A 16,605-nucleotide genomic window follows, 5' to 3' on the forward strand; every position below is an offset into this window, starting at 1 on the left:
TCAATAAGCAATCCTGAAAAATATTTGGGGGTGCTTAACTTTTTTCCAGGTGTATAGTTAGGAGTGACTAAAGCTGTAACAACTAAATAGATACAACTGATTAATACTGTAACAATTGGATGGATGTTTTTTGTTGTTTTTCTATGGCTCTTGTTGATAGCTAGATACATTTTTTTATCTTAGAGGAACCTATTGCTGGAAAAAGTGTCCAATAATTTGAATCACTAGTGCACGTTTACAAACAGTTCTGTCTCTTAATCACTCTGCGGACTTACAGCGCTAGAAACCTGGTTTCGATACCCGTGGTAGGCAAAGCACAGATAACCCATTGTGTAGTTTATGCTTAACTTCAAACAAACAAGCGAATCCTTAATCACAGAACGACATTTTATCTTTATAAATGTAATAAAACTTTTAGAATAAAATAAAACATTTTTCTACGAATTTCAAAATAAGGTAAGATACTTAATGCCTGATGTAAATTAACTTGCCTTAAACTTAAAGTGATTTTAAAATGTACAAGCTGCTCAAAATACAAAAGATAAAGATACCCATTTTTCTCTTTAATATACAACTAACTATAAAGAGGATGATTATTAAAATGACGCACACCAAAAACATTGATATGTGTGTGTGTGTGTGCGAATATCAAATGAGGACTCCAGGGTTCTTCGACTAATGATGACGTAAACTATGTTAAAAGCTTGAACTCTTCAGTTCTACTTTTATCCAGTTTTTACACTCATTCAACGAATAGTAACGTTTCTCATGACGCCAATAAAGAAGTCGTGTTTATTAAGCAACCTTTTCTATTTGTAAAGATCAGAATGCATTGTTTAACCAATTGGGTATTCTCGCTGTTAACAATAGAATGTGTGAAAGCTTGCCTATAACTTAACAACATAAAATTATAATACCCGTCCTTAATTTAGCTTGTGCTACTCTTTTACCAACGAATAGTGGATTGACCATCACATATGACGCCCCCCCGGCTGAAATGGCGAGAATGTTTGGTGGGACTGGGATTCGAACCCGTGACCATCAAATTGTGCGTCAAGCGTTTTAACCACCTGGCCATGATTTATCGTTTGTATAGAATAACATAACAACTACTTAGACAATTAGTGTGGAGACCTATTATATTCTCCACACATTAGCGCGGATTTTAGTCGATATTTCTTAGCTATTACTGTGAGGTTATATATAAGTGATGTGTCCAAAAGTAATGTAAAATCTAGTAGCTTAGCAGACTATACTAAATAGTGTCTCAGCGCGAATTTTGATATTTTATGATACTTCTAATCATCGTGATAATAACATGCAAAGTTACAGCTCGAATGACAACTGTAACCAGAAACATAACTCTCGATCTGACTAAACTATTTCACGTTTCCTTTGTTGAAAATGGATGCAACTTGACAATTAATTCTAGTGATACTTCTATTTTTACTTAACAACTTACACATTAAATAAAAGAAACATTTGGCTTGACTTCAGTGTTAAAAATCAAGTACTCACGTGTTTTAGGTTTTTTTATAATATTTTTTAGATGTATTTTTAATGCTTCATTGGAACACAGATTACATAAATTAGCCAAAAACATTTAACTCGAAATCAAAGATATAGTTATTGGAGATAGAGTTATTTTAAGGTATTCAGGTACAGTTTCATATATGAGTAACTTTTGGTAAATACAAAGGTATTTTATTCTTCAAAATTAAGTTATTCGTAAGCCGTAGGAACAGTTTATGCCAACTTCAATTTTAGTTTCAAAATCATATACATATATGATGAAAAAAAAAGGCTGCTACCAAAAATCATTGTATTTTAAGTAATTTAATGCAGTACCCAAAACTACGGACTTTCGAGATTTATTTTAATCGTCATTTGTCTTTTTTGTGTCATTTTAAATTTAAAGACAGACACTATGACCAGTACGTCAGTTTGTAGACAGCTAATGTCATTAGAGTGTCACCATACGTTAGAAGTTTCACCTTGATAATCAGTCTACCAAACAGAAAGTACTAGTTTAACATAGTCTAGGAATGGCTGTGCTAAGTAACAAAGGGAGCTTGTAAATATTTGCTTGACAGCTAAGAAAAGTTAGAGCAATGGTAGTAGCAGGGTAAATTGGGTCGCCACTTTGTGGCGTTGGTTGTGAGTACTGCACAACTATAAAACGAAACTTTGATGGTACATTGTAACTCTGTACAACAGGCAATAAGTAATACAACTTTCCAACTCCAGAAGTGTAAATTAATTCTTACAAAGAGATTAGTAGATGAACTCAAATTTTTGGATATTTCTCTTTCTCTACTTCTTTATTATTTCATCTAGCAATGAAACAATTAACTTCTAAAAGGATTTGTAACCCATGCCACAAAATTAGCATATTTAAGGCTATCTGGACCTGTAACCCATGCCACAAAATTAGCTTATTCAAGGCTATGTGGACCTGTAACCCATGCCACAAAATTAGCATATTCAAGGCTATCTGGATCTGTAACCCATGCCACAAAATTAGCTTATTCAAGGCTATGTGGACCTGTAACCCATGCCACAAAATTAGCTTATTCAAGGCTATGTGGACCTGTAACCCATGCCACAAAATTAGCTTATTCAAGGCTATCTGGACGTGTAACCCATGCCACAAAATTTGCATATTCAAGGCTATCTGGACCTATAACCCATGCCACAAAATTAGCACATTCAAGGTTATCTTTATGGTACTTCAGCTATATCTAAAATAATTTCAAAGTTTGTATTTTTTGTGCGTCATGAGTTTTTAATCATACACGAAGAAACCAACGTCACCAGTAGCCCAATAAATAATAATTTAATTTTTCGCAGTATTTATTACTACATTAAATGAATTAAAAATGATCAAATTAGCAGTCCAAAGAAGATTTCTGTTTATTATATTCTGATTATTATTTTGCGTTGACTAATATCTTACACTTGCAGGTTTCGTAGACCTGCATTGAAAAAGGCAAGGAACTGAATTTTTAAATTACAATATTTTGAATTTTAAGAAAACAACACTAAATGTTAAAATGCCAGCCAGTAATATTGATTCCGGTCATCAGACGAATCGCCAACAATATTTCTATTGTAAGTAAACTAACAACAATTTATCACACACTCATGACAAATGCTGATTTGATGTATAGGAAGGATATGTAGTTTATGTTTTCTATATGAGTAAGAAGTTCCAACAATGCTTCCACGGTCAGTAAAGTAACAACAATTTATCACAATGTTTTCTATATGAGTAAGAAGTTCCAACAATGCTTCCACGATCAGTAAAGTAACAACAATTTATCACAATGTTTTCTATATGAGTAAGAAGTTCCAACAATGCTTCCACGATCAGTAAAGTATCAACAATTTATCACAATGTTTTCTATATGAGTAAAATGGTTGAGACACTATTTGTATTAGCAAATTGCTTTAACATAAAATATTTGTGAAATAGATTAAATTGATGAATTGTGATTTTTATCAATTTTATTTTTAAGTCATTAAACGTCAGAATGATGTTCATTATTATCAAATTATTCGTTTATTTTAACAACGAAATTGTTTTAATATTAATATTATTTATTTACTTAAATTAACTCTACTTATCTTTCCGAAGAACCAGTGAGTTATTCTTTTTTTAATCACGGAACGCTTCAAGTGACCCCAAGACTACGTTAGTAACAAGAGGGGCTACTCAGTCGAGCACATGCTCCCGCCACACTGCGTTTATCAAATTCGGCTCTCAAAAAATACGAAAATATGTCCGTGTGTCCGTCGATATCAACAAACAAGGACTATTTTTGGCGGGACAATCAGAAATAATATTCTACACATGTCCACGAAGCTTCATCAAAATCAGATCATTTTAAACTGAGTTATAGGGCAAAAATAGTGTGAAAAATCGGTCCCCATGTTAACAGATAGGTGTTTTTATGGATTTTCGGGACGTTGCTGTGACTTGGACCTTGACCCTCCAAAAACGTCTAAGTTGGGTCATAGTCCAAATGTATACCCAGTTTCGTCCAAGTCCATTCAGCTGTTTTCGAGAAACCTTGCTGACAAACTCTCTCTCTCACACACACACACAGAGATGAAACATAACCTCCGTTTAAGGTAATGCCGATTAACTTTAGTGTGTTGATAACCATGAGCTCTTACTATACATAGCTAATAATAGCTATATAAAAATTTCATATATGGTATAACATTACGTCATTAGTTAAATTACATCAATTTCTGCTAATTACTTTGATTGTCCTATTTAGTATTGTTATCAATTCCCTCTCTAAGTCTTACTATACTTTAATTGTCACGTTTAGCATTGTTATCACTTCGATAAGATTCGATAATAGTACTAAGACTTAGAAATGGTTCTAAGTCTTAGTAGTATTATCGAATCTTATCGAGATTATTTTTCGGCTGAGAACTTAACTTTATGTGTTACTTCTTACTGACTGTTCCACGTGTTAAGCGACAGGATTAGTTAAAGACGGTTTAGTTGTGTCAGACACACTTCATAGCATGTTTAATATATTGTTTTTCTTTTTATTATTCATATATATATATTCATAAACAAAAGCTTTTTTGCTGCACTATCGGTATTGTCCTGCTACCTGACGTAACTCAAATGTACTCAATTATTTTTAATGTTACTTTCATTGGTTAGAATGTTTAATATATTTGCTATTTTCTATAATACAGATTATTTTAGCTTAATACGTGGATTTAGGACTAATCTAAATCTCCTAAGCTAGCCGAACCTCTGTATATATTATTGGGTTTACGGCCAAAGATATCGTGAACAGTGAGCGTACCCAACTAATGAAAAAGGCATTTCAATTTTTATAAGTAAGGATGTAGGAATAGTATACTTAATTACTTATACTCATCTTCGGATTAAATTTTATCACAAAATAATTCCTACATGTTAAGCTATGGGTGCGTTATAAGAGTGGCAGTCATTGGCATAGCGGGATCGGTAGGGTGCATCTGAATAGCTGCTTCTGTCTGATCAGTAGTTCATAATTACTGACAGTGACAAATAGCCTTAGTAACTTTAAAATGGATACAAAATAGAAATGCTTTAATGAATTAATGTCATAAACCACTTCAATAACTGTAATAAGTCATTACTTCATTTTGTTTCCCTGAAATGTTATATTAAGGCACTAATAACATTTTGTTAATTTGGATGAAATTTATTTATCAAGATCGATGCCCAGGGGCATTCCACTTCTTGGTACACTGGGGCATTTTTTTTTACTAAGGCATTTTCCCCATCAGATCAATCCAACGGGATAATTATCTTAATTTGTGTAATGCATTAGAATGCTGAATCAATAATCAACTATGTCATTTTTAATTTAAATGTTTCATTAGCTTTAGTTGGTAATTACGACAATTCGCTGTGATATTTCGTTTATTATACGATTGATAAGAATGAAGCGTTGGATATTTTGTTCGTGAATGAGAATAAATTAAAACATTTTGCTCCTTTTTCCCACAAACATAAACCCTGTAAAAAGAAGAGGACATGGACACAATATTCAGCCAGGATGATCAACAACTACTTTGGACCCATCCTTATGTGATAAATTTGTTCAAGATTATGTTTTGTGAATGAAAATAAAAAAACGACATTGCAACAGAAAACAGCTCGGACTTTACAAATAACATGAGATAAAAATACCAGTGTTCGCTTTGAAACCGTTGTTCATCAAGTGAACATCTTCCTCGTTAAGAATGTTCGCTTTGAAACCGTTGTTCATCAAGTGAACATCTTCCTCGTTAAGTATGTTCGCTTTGAAACCGTTGTTCATCAAGTGAACATCTTCCTCGTTAAGTATGTTCGCTTTGAAACCGTTGTTCATCAAGTGAACATCTTCCTCGTTAAGAATATTCGCTTTGAAACCGTTGTTCATCAAGTGAACATCTTCCTCGTTAAGTACGCTTGAAGTTGAAATTATATTTGTTTTTTCATGATCGCATCAACATCTTCATCAAGTACATTTGTACTTGAAATTATACTCGTTTTGTAGGTGTCTCTGCTTAAAAGCATAAATAGTTGGAGCATACTTTTTATCATATTGTTGAAATTGATGTGAATGTGTTATTTGACTAACTTAACTACACCTGAACTCAGAGCATAATTTTTATCATATATTGTTGAAATTTATGTGAATGTGTTATTTGACTAACTTAACTACACCTGAACTCAGAGCATAATTTTTATCATATTGTTGAAATTGATGTGAATGTGTTATTTGACTAACTTAACTACACCTGAACTCAGAGCATAATTTTTATCATATTGTTGAAATTGATGTGAATGTGTTATTTGATTAACTTAATTACACCTGAACACAGAGCATACGTTTTATCATATTGTTGAAATTGGCGTGAATGTGTTACGCGTGTAACACAAATATCCCTGTAGTGCGGGACATTAGGTGGTTATCAGAGCTGCATTTTTATTAAGGTTAGTAAAGTTAATGGACTTATTTTTTCATAGGTGGGAAGAAAACCAGAATAACGTATCATCTCAGGTTACTGGCATCGCTTTGTCTTTGGATAAAGTGATGATGACAGAGACTGAGGAAGAGAACTTAGAAGGACACATAGCGTACAAAGATCAGGTTAGAGTCGTGTACGTTTTGTCACTTATATATATATATATTATTGTGTTTGGTTGTATGTCTGTTCTAACTGTTTCTAATCCAAGGCGTTAGATGTAGTAGTGTAATACTGATTAAAGGACTACGACAACCTAAATAAAACATGTTGAACGTTTTATAAATTTGAGATTTCAGAAACAAAAACGTACATAATGCTAATAAAGATTGCCATGGGATATAAATACGTTCAATCTATCAGTCATAAAATGAGTAGGGCTAGTTTGTATCGCATGGCTATATTATTAATTACAAGATATAAAATGTTTATCATAAGATATAATCAACGGCTTTTAGCTTTGTTTTGAAATGCTATTGCCAGGTAAATTTAAAGTAAGACACGTGATAACTTTAATTAGCCTGCCTTTATGTGTTATCTATAACCATCAAACAAACATACATCATTTGATTACCTCTACGTGCCCTAACTCTCATCAGTTTGTTGATTTCCTTATCTTTATGTTGTGTAAGTTCATTTTGACTTTATCTGTGTGTATTACCCATGAGAAACGGAACTCAAATGAACTGTCCAATAATCTTATAAGTTAGTAATAAAGAAGAGAACAGATTTGGGTTTATGGAGCGTGACAAAATTAATTACTTGTATGTGTTATGAAGAAAAAAGAATGTAAGTACGGAGTTTGTTTCACATGTGTTTGTATGTTCTTGTTAGTCTCTTATTTTTTTATTTGACATTTTATTAACAATTTTAAGTAGCGAAAAAATAATTATAGAGCCGAGAAATGTTTTTAATTTCCTTTACGAATACAGCGCGCTACCTGAAATTAAGATTAGATAAATGTATTATGTTTCAAAGCGCCACCTAAAAATATGACTAAGCTAAACTGAAATATTTAGGCTTTAATTAAATCTAAAATTAATTACTGGACTTGATTTTATCTTATTTAGAAGCATGAATTATATTCAAACTTTTAACCAAATACATATAAGCTTTCCCTGTTCATGATAAAGCACAGTACATCATTAAGCTCAATACCAAGTTATAAAATTGTCATGTGGTTTGGTGTGAGACAAAATCGCTTAACGACAGCCAGAACTTTTGTTTATTTGTTAATACGATATTTGTGTTAGTGTAAACTGAAACTATGTGCTTATTAACAGCTGCTGTAAATGATAACTCCTACTTACTCTTAAATGTTCAAATATTCTAATACTGCTTAATAGGCCTAACAGGATGGCTTTAAATGTTCAAATATCCTAATACTGTTTAATAGGCCTAACAGGACGGCCTTTGGCACAGTATTATTAGGAACTTCTGACCTAGCTTAGACTAACTATATAGGTGCCTTCAGTTACACCTAAGTAGTCATCGCATTAAGATTAATTTAATTAGTAAGATATTGAAATATGTACTGTTCTATATGTCTTTCACTTATCCAAATGTTTTACTTTGTATTTCTTCGAAGATTTTATAGACGCTATTGTCAGGGCAAATGAAATTATTGCTTAATGTGTTAATGTGTAAAAACCAATGACCAGTAATCTTTATTAAATCCTATTCAATGTCTGTTGCTAGATATTTACAGTTGGCTGTAGTAGATTGTTTTACACTCGGTTTAACAATCTTGTCAAAACAATTTCTTATAAAATGTTATTGTCTTTTGTTTGGTTTTGGAGACGACGTTTCGGGCATTTCTGTGCTGAGTTCTATATCAGTACAGAGTCAGAAACGTTGTTTACAAAAGAGACAAAAGACAGAAATAGTCCATAAAAACTATTGAATATATCAACACACTGCCCCAAAAAAATCTTTAAAAGAATCTATTTCAGTGAAAAGAATATAAAAAATTTATTAAAGCTGTTTGGTTCACCTGCATTATAAAATCTGGTTCTGATGATGAGCTATTAGTGATTCTGTTGATATGGTAGAAGAGCGTTTATTCCACTGGTTAAAGTGTTGGAAACTTTCTTTCATTCACACTCCTACTAAGATAATGTAAAATACGAACATTTGTTTTTCTACGATTGGCTTTTATGAACGGAGAAACCTGGCGGGATTCCTAAATAGACTAACCTAATAGTATCAATAAGCAGAAACATGTGGATATATTCAAAGAGAGGTAATACCTTAGACGTAGAAACAAGCAAGTAAAACTAGTAGAAGTGTTCAGAAAGATTGTTTGTTTTTTGTTGTTTTTTTTTTAATTTCGCGCAAAGCTACACTAGGGCTATCTGCGCTAGCCGTCCCTAATTTAGCAGTGTAAGACTAGAGGGAAGGCAGCTAGTCATCACCACCCACCGCCAACTCTTGGGCTACTCTTTTTACCAACGAATAGTGGGATTGACCTTCACATTATAACGCCCCCACGGCTAAAAGTGCGAGCATGTTTGGCGTGACAGGGATTCGAACCCGCGACTCTCAGATTGCGAGTCGAGTGCCTTAACTACCTGGCCATGATGGGCGTTCAGAAAGAGATGACCTTATATGTAGAAACAAGCAAGTAAATCTCATAGAAGTGCTCAAAACAAATTGTCATATTGGTGTGTAATAACACTTTTCCTATTAGTTTTTAATGACAGATTGTCCTATTAGTGTTCAATAACCATCTCTACAATTATACAATACTGACTGTATTTAAATATGATTTACTCGGGTCTAGAACAACTGCGGATGGACAATTGCCTGTATAGGACAACTGCCAGTCAAAGGATCTGAGAAATCCAAATTCCCAAAAGAAAATTTAATACATGTATTTTAAAGAAGGATTGTCTAGATTTTAAACCAAAAGGCCGTTTACATTTTTTTTCCATTTAGTAACTATTTAGTAATTAAATTGCTAATATCCAATGTTATATAATAACACTAACAGCATATAACCTGTAAAAATAAAACTGAAAAGTCAATATCTTAAGTAGTGATTAAAATGTTAGTAACTTCTGATATTATTGTAAACTGGGTAGGAAGTTTGGAATAAATAATTAATTTGTTAATGACAATCCCCTCTATTTTCATACTTTTATTAACAATTTTAAGAACCACTATCATGGAGTGGGTAGGAAGTTTGGAATAAATAATTAATTTGTTAATGACAATCCCCTCTATTTTCTTATTTTTAGTAACAATTCTAGGAACTACTATCATGGACTGGGTAGGAAGTTTGGAATAAATAATTAATTTGTTAATGACAATCCCCTCTATTTTGTTACTTTTATTAACAATTCTAGGAACCACTATCATGGACTGTGTAGGAAGTTTAGAATAAATAATTAATTTGTTAATGACAATCCCCTTTATTTTCTTACTTTTATTAACAATTTTAAGAACCACTATCATAGACTGGGTATGAAGTTTGGAATAAATGATTAATTTGTTAATGACAATCCCCTCTATTTTCTTACTTTTATTAACAATTCTAGGAACCACTATCATGGACTGGGTATGAAGTTTGGAATAAGTAATGAACCTGACTTAATGAAAATTATTTTTTATTTACTTTTCTTGATAATTCTAGTAATCATTTTTACATATCTATATATTTTCGAACTATAAGATGAAAAATTTCATATTTTTTGTTAAATACTTACAACTGGCAAAGGAATAAACTATAAACTTGATTAACTTTATTACTAGAGTTGCCTGAATCGTACGCGGTCTAACCGTTGTTGAAGAAATCGAAATGGTAAGACTATTTCGTTATGAAGAGGTTTCTTTTCTTGCAGAGAAACGCTGACACCATCTCTCGCGCGTCCCAGCTCCAAGAAGAAAAGTCTAGTGCACTGTGTTTACCAACTGTGAATGTTTCTATTCTTGGGTCGAAAGATGCAAAAGAAATCGCGCCAGCTTCAAGCGACCTGACCCCAATGGAACAATATAGTAAACTGACGCTCCCTAACGAAGAACCTCTCACTCACGCTCGAGGTATTTCCGAGGGCTTGTCGTCCAAAAATGAAAGGCAAAAGAAAAAACCTCAAGGTTTTAGGGAGAACTTGCGCGAAAGGGGAACCAGTAAGATTCGTCAAGAACAGTCGTCATGTGTGTGGGAGGGTTGCAAGTCAGATTCAAACCATCCGCCTCATATGACATCTATAACTCCGACGTTTTCTGGTAACAGTGAGCCAGAAGATCGCGTGGATCTTACTCCGCCGTCCACTATCGTCCCCGAAACGACCGATAACTCTTTGGCTCCGAAGGGGCAAATTACCACCATTATTACTCCAATGTTTAAAGTGAAAAAATTTGATACAAAAACGACTAAGGACTTAAATGAATATGTCTGGAAACCGCCAGGTTTTAATTCACTACCACGCCCAAAAGATGTCCCTTCATTTTCTCAGAAGTTTTTGTCCACGTTTTCTTCAACAGCAACAACTACAGTCACAACATCGACTACAACCCCAACGCTGACATCAAATGTAACCATGGCACCGAAACAAGAGGTAAGCTCTTTTAAATCGTCCGTAAATCTATTAAAGTTGACACGTTTTAAACTAATCTATTAAAGTTGACACATTTTAAACTAATCTACTAAGTTGACACATTTTAAACTAATCTACTAAAGTTGACACATTTTAAACTAATCTATTAAAATTGACACACTTTAAACTAATCTATTGAAGTTGACACATTTTAAACTAAGCTAATAAAGTTGACACATTTTAAACTGAGAATATTTGCAGGTTATTGCAAGAAAATTGTGAAACTGGTAGAGAATATATAGCTAAAGATTATCATTCCTAACTATGCCTTACGGGTTTCAGGTGTGTAGGGGGCTTCTCTACATAGCTTTACTGTAACTAGGAAAAGTAGTTTTTATGGGTTACTATAAAAGTTGTGGAATGGGGATAAGACTATAAAAATTACTTGTTTACGATATGGAACCACATTTAATTTCAATTTCATTTGAATGAAACGATACACAAGATTATTTGAGTTTGAGCTGATTACACAGACACCTGTCAGTGTGTTACTTAAAAGTGATAGAAAAAAAAGATTCCAATGTTTTACTGAATTTACCGGTGGCGGCTCTAAGATTATTCAAGCACTATTTGCCCTATGCTCTACTAACACTTTCTTTGTTGTGTTTTTTAATGAGCGTCACTCTTTTTTTTCTCGTTCCAAACATGAACGAAACTGAGAATTCACGTATTCTAAGTTATATTTTATTATTTTTGTATCTCACTCAGCAAAATAACACAGGGCATGAATACTAAAATGAGCAGTATTTACAATCAGTAATCCCCAGATGGGTCTCTCCTTCCCCTAGCACAGGTGGGGCCCTAGGCGGTTACTTTGTTCGACTAGACCTTGAGCTACCACCAGGATTTACCCCTATGCTCTTTTCCTTATAAAAATAGAAAAACCTTTCCATTTCATTATTATAGTACCATATTTTCCAGCAGGGTATATTTTGATTATATTGAATCAATGTTCTTCATATACTACGCCTATTGAAAAAACATTGAAATCGTTTATACTAATTGTGTTCTGTACGTTATCCAATCTCCAATAGTTGGCTGAAAATTATCAAGTGAACCAGTTTAATTTATTGTGTATATATATATGGTGTGCATGTTAAATCTAGAAGGACTTTGTTAGCGATCATCCCAGAAGCGATAAATTTTAGTTAGTGTGATATCGTTCTCTACCACGATTCGGTTTTTCTTGTGGTTATTTCTTTTTACACGATATGTTTGCACCCAAGACCCATCACGTGCCAGGCGAGTGCTCTACAAACTGAGCTAAAGGGTAACTCATATGTTCCTAAGTCTACTGTAATGAGCTAAGCCACTTAGGAAGACATATCGTATCCTGATACTTAAAAACACAACTCTCTTTCAAGGTTATATATTTTTATCAGCATTTTATTTTGTTTGTTTCTTTTTCTACAAGTTTAGCACACAAATAGTAAGAAGTACAAAGAAATCAGACTTTTAATTTAAAATAGGAATGTTAAACACACCAGCGGAACTCTACACAGCCTGTTTAGGAGGCTTAGGATACTAGTTGAAATAGACAATACGGGTGTGATGCTTACACGTACTTATGCATGCACATCTCGGTTTTCTATCCGAGAATAGAAGCTACTGCAAACCAAGGACGGGTAAAAATCTTGAAAAACTGCCAGATTTTGGATAAGGGTTATTGTTGTAAAAATACGTGTCGTTTTACGACAATTAATGATGAAGTCAGAACTGTGTTGTTGTCAACATATGTCAATATGGGGATAGGTTATTTCATTGAACTTCTTTTTTCCCCACGGTTACTGTTTATGAAAAACACATGTGATTTGTGTATTTTAAATCAGTTATCATGGCGATTGTTAAGTATTATGGAAATATCTCTTCGATATAAAAACTACTTAATTTTAAGTAAATGTGACTTCAAGCTGACCTTCGTATGCTTCTTTTTCTAAGGTTACTAATTTTAGCATTTTTTAACTATCCTATGCCATATTAACAAACAAACTACATTAAACATCCTACTCATACATGTAATTACAGGTCAATTAAGACCTCGCAGTGAGGCAGATACCAAGTTTGTAAACTTATTTTATGACTATTAGGTGTTTCACAATAAGGAGAAAGGAAAGACAGCACAACTTTGAGTAGAAACGCACAGCCCATCTTTAGCTGATAACTGTCAGTTGGAATATGTCACATTTCATTTGATTTCAGTGTCTACTGTCGGTTGGAATGTGTCACATATCATTTATTTTTGTGTCTACTATCAGTTGAAATATGTCACATCTCCTTTTCTTTTAGTGTATAACTATCGAATGTAACTTAAAACACTCCCTTTGCCTTCAATGTCTAACTACTGGTTGGAATATAAAACATTTCCTTTATTTTCAATGTCTAACTATTATTTGGAATATGACATATTTTCATTTGTTCTCAATGTCTAACTACCTTTGCAATATAAAACTTTTTTTTAATGTCTAACTATCTGTTGGAATATAAAACATTTCCTTTGTTTTCAATGTCTAACTATCGGTTGGAATATGACATATTTCCCTTTGTTCTCAATGTCTAATTACCGTTTGGAAAATAAAACATTTCCTTGTTTTCAATGTCTAACTATCGGTTGGAATATGACATATTTCCCTTTGTTCTCAATGTCTAACTACCGTTTGGAATATAAAACATTTCCTTGTTCTCAATGTCTAACTACCGTTTGGAATATAAAACATTTCCTTTGTTTTCAATGTCTAACTATGTGTTGGAATATAAAACATTTCCTTTGTTTTCAATGTCTAACTATGTGTTGGAATATGGCACATTTCCCTTTGTTTTCAGTGTATTCTCACTGTTGATCAATCCGATGGTGATAGTATCAACTGGAATAATTGAAATATTACTGGTTCCAAGGTGATGTGTCAAAATGCAGATTATATCTTCGTTTTAGAGCAGTGGATATTCATATTAAAAATATTATATAACACAGTAACTGACAGCCAAGTAGTTAAATGATCGATATCACCCTAAGTATCTGGGTTTTTCTAACATGTTCTTTCACCCCCAATTTTATTTTAGAAATATTTATGGATTGTATTCCTCCTAATTTTAGTCATAACGCTAACCAGGTCCTATTTGGTTTTAATATTTTCTCTATTTTCAAATAAATTTTATTCACCAAGAGAAATCGTTACAAATACTGTCTCAAGGGTTACAGGTACTTCATAGTTCTATATAGGAAGAACAAAGGTTGTTATTAAGAAACAAAAACCACATACTTTTTCTTGGACGAATCTGAAATTCCACAGGTTGTCTGTCATCAGAGTAAAGATAGTTTCATAGTTATTCTAACCTTTAAAAAAAAAAACGTCTTCGTGGGCGTTATACAAGGATAAGAACTCTGACAACAGAAATTAACGGGTCCACCAACTTGCGGTTCGTAAGGTTGGACTATTTTTACTTCACTGGATTTTCAATTTGTGCATGCGCGAAATGCAACAGTTATGTCATGCTCTAATATCGTCATAGCATGGTTTATATTCAGTTTAATACACTGTAGAACGTCTACTTGCTTTAGTCGTCCTCGCCATTACTTGTTTATATAATCTAAGCCGAGGATCTTTACTAAATCTTTCCATTACCGATGTTTGACAAACGTGTTTCAGCACCATATTAGTTAAATTTTTTGACATAATTCTAACAAAAACCTTCTTTCAAGCGGTTTAGACGAAAATATTTGTAGTTTATACTGGAATGATGCCATAAAAGCTTAGGATCTCTAGCAGAGAGCTTCCAGAGTCGGTAAGAAGAAACCAAAATGTAGTAAAAAGATACGTATTATATAAATGTAGCGATTTGGTAGTTCTTCTATATAATTTCAAAGAGACTTACTTGCTATTTTGACTAGTTGATAAAATCATTTGAACTGTTAAGCTTTTTTGATTTGAATATTTCTAAAATAGCATGGTACAAATTAAGAACATAATTTTTGAAAAAAAAGTAAGAAATACAACGCATAAAAATTGTCTAATAGAAGTGAGAAGATATTTGTTTAAACACGCGAAGTTTTTGATCATAGAATTACTAATAACGCACAAAAAATAAATAAAAATACCTTCAATAATGAAATCGAATCCACTAATTACTGATGGAGTTTCGAGTGATTTTACCAAATTTACTTGGTCAGTTCTTTACTGAGTGTCGTGAAAGGAAAAAGTATACAACTGATCATTATGATGCAATATGTGGACTCACCGGTAGAGAATGGTACATAAAAATATGGGTAATTTAAGGGGTTACCATGGCCACGTAAGGATTTTAATATAGAATGTCATTATCTATATCACCAGCTCGTTTGCATTACTCTACTTCCTGAAGGCTGATTTGTTAACGACGTATTTGGTACAGTCGTTCAGGTCAATTTTTTCCTATAAACTATAGGTGGTGTTAATAACTTACACGTGTCAACTAAGTGCCAGATTTGGGAGGGAGGGGTTCAATATTACATCCTACTATCAGCGCAGCATAAAATGAAGTATTAAAGTGGAATGATGACAGTTTGCTGCGTGGTCAGATGGTCAAGAAATATTATCGAGTTATCCTTAGCGTTACCATTAGGGGGCTACAGTTAGGAAGAGCTCAGTCGACTTGAGCTCAGTATAACTTGATTTTTAATCAAATTTTGAAGAATTCTAAAAATTCGGCGTAGTGGTAGTGTAGAGTTTATTTTTGGAATGAGAAGGCAGATTGCTTCTATATACCAAACACTTGTGAATCCAGCTAAACTGAAATCCGAGAAGGTAATGCAAGTTTTCTGTACTCATTCCACAAGCGAGTATTAAACAAGGTTGTTCTAACTAAGTTTTAGTTTAAGGTTTTCATAAAATAATAGCGAGTTCTTGTCCAAACTGCATATATATTAGTGGTTATTGTCGCAATGATAACTGAGATTTCAAACTTACAGCAGGCAATTTACTCTGCTTTATGTTCACATTTATCTTAACCACTGTTTTATGTTCAAACTTTAAATAGTTTATAAATTTAGATATTCATTGCTATCAACCTGTTATATACATATTTCATCGGGACTAAAACTTACTCGTATACCCTTGGGAAGGGCAAAGGGAAAGAATTACTACTGTCATAATGCGTTTTCCTTAGTTCTAACGTGTGAAAACTACTGTCATAATGCGTTTTCTTAAGTTATAACGTGTGAAAACTACTGTCATAATGCGTTTTCCTTAGTTCTAACGTGTGAAAACTATTGTCATAATGCGTTTTCTTTAGTTCTAACGTGTAAAAACTACTGTCATAATGCGTTTTCTTAAGTTATAACGTGTGAAAACTACTGTAATAATGTGTTTTCTTAAGTTCTAACGTGTGAAAACTGCTGTCATAATGCGTTTTCTTAAGTTCTAACGTGTGAAAACTACTGTCATAATGCGTTTTCTTTAGTTCTAACGTGTGAAAACTACTGTCATGATGCGTTTTCTTTAGT

The 16,605-nt window shown here is 33.1% G+C and overlaps 2 protein-coding genes across 2 annotated transcripts in view; one reads left to right on the top strand and one right to left on the bottom strand.

Moving 5' to 3' along the window:
• Window positions 1-10,376, bottom strand: part of LOC106457964 — a 52,721-nt gene extending 42,345 nt beyond the window's left edge. The window contains exon 1 of the mRNA XM_022384277.1: window positions 10,239-10,376. The gene's annotated coding sequence lies outside the window, so the exon portion shown is untranslated. The remainder of the gene's footprint in view (window positions 1-10,238) is intronic.
• The window catches only part of LOC106458152 (synaptopodin-2-like), a 46,437-nt gene that overhangs the window by 8,234 nt on the left and 21,598 nt on the right, over window positions 1-16,605 (top strand). Inside the window, exons 3-4 of the mRNA XM_013917616.2 lie at window positions 6,533-6,656; window positions 10,374-11,090. Of these exons, the coding sequence (XP_013773070.1) occupies window positions 6,533-6,656; window positions 10,374-11,090 (841 nt within the window). The remainder of the gene's footprint in view (window positions 1-6,532; window positions 6,657-10,373; window positions 11,091-16,605) is intronic.

The sequence above is a fragment of the Limulus polyphemus genome, unplaced genomic scaffold (assembly GCF_000517525.1).
Source record: "Limulus polyphemus unplaced genomic scaffold, Limulus_polyphemus-2.1.2 Scaffold20, whole genome shotgun sequence".
NCBI classification, from domain to species: Eukaryota; Metazoa; Arthropoda; class Merostomata; order Xiphosura; family Limulidae; genus Limulus; species Limulus polyphemus.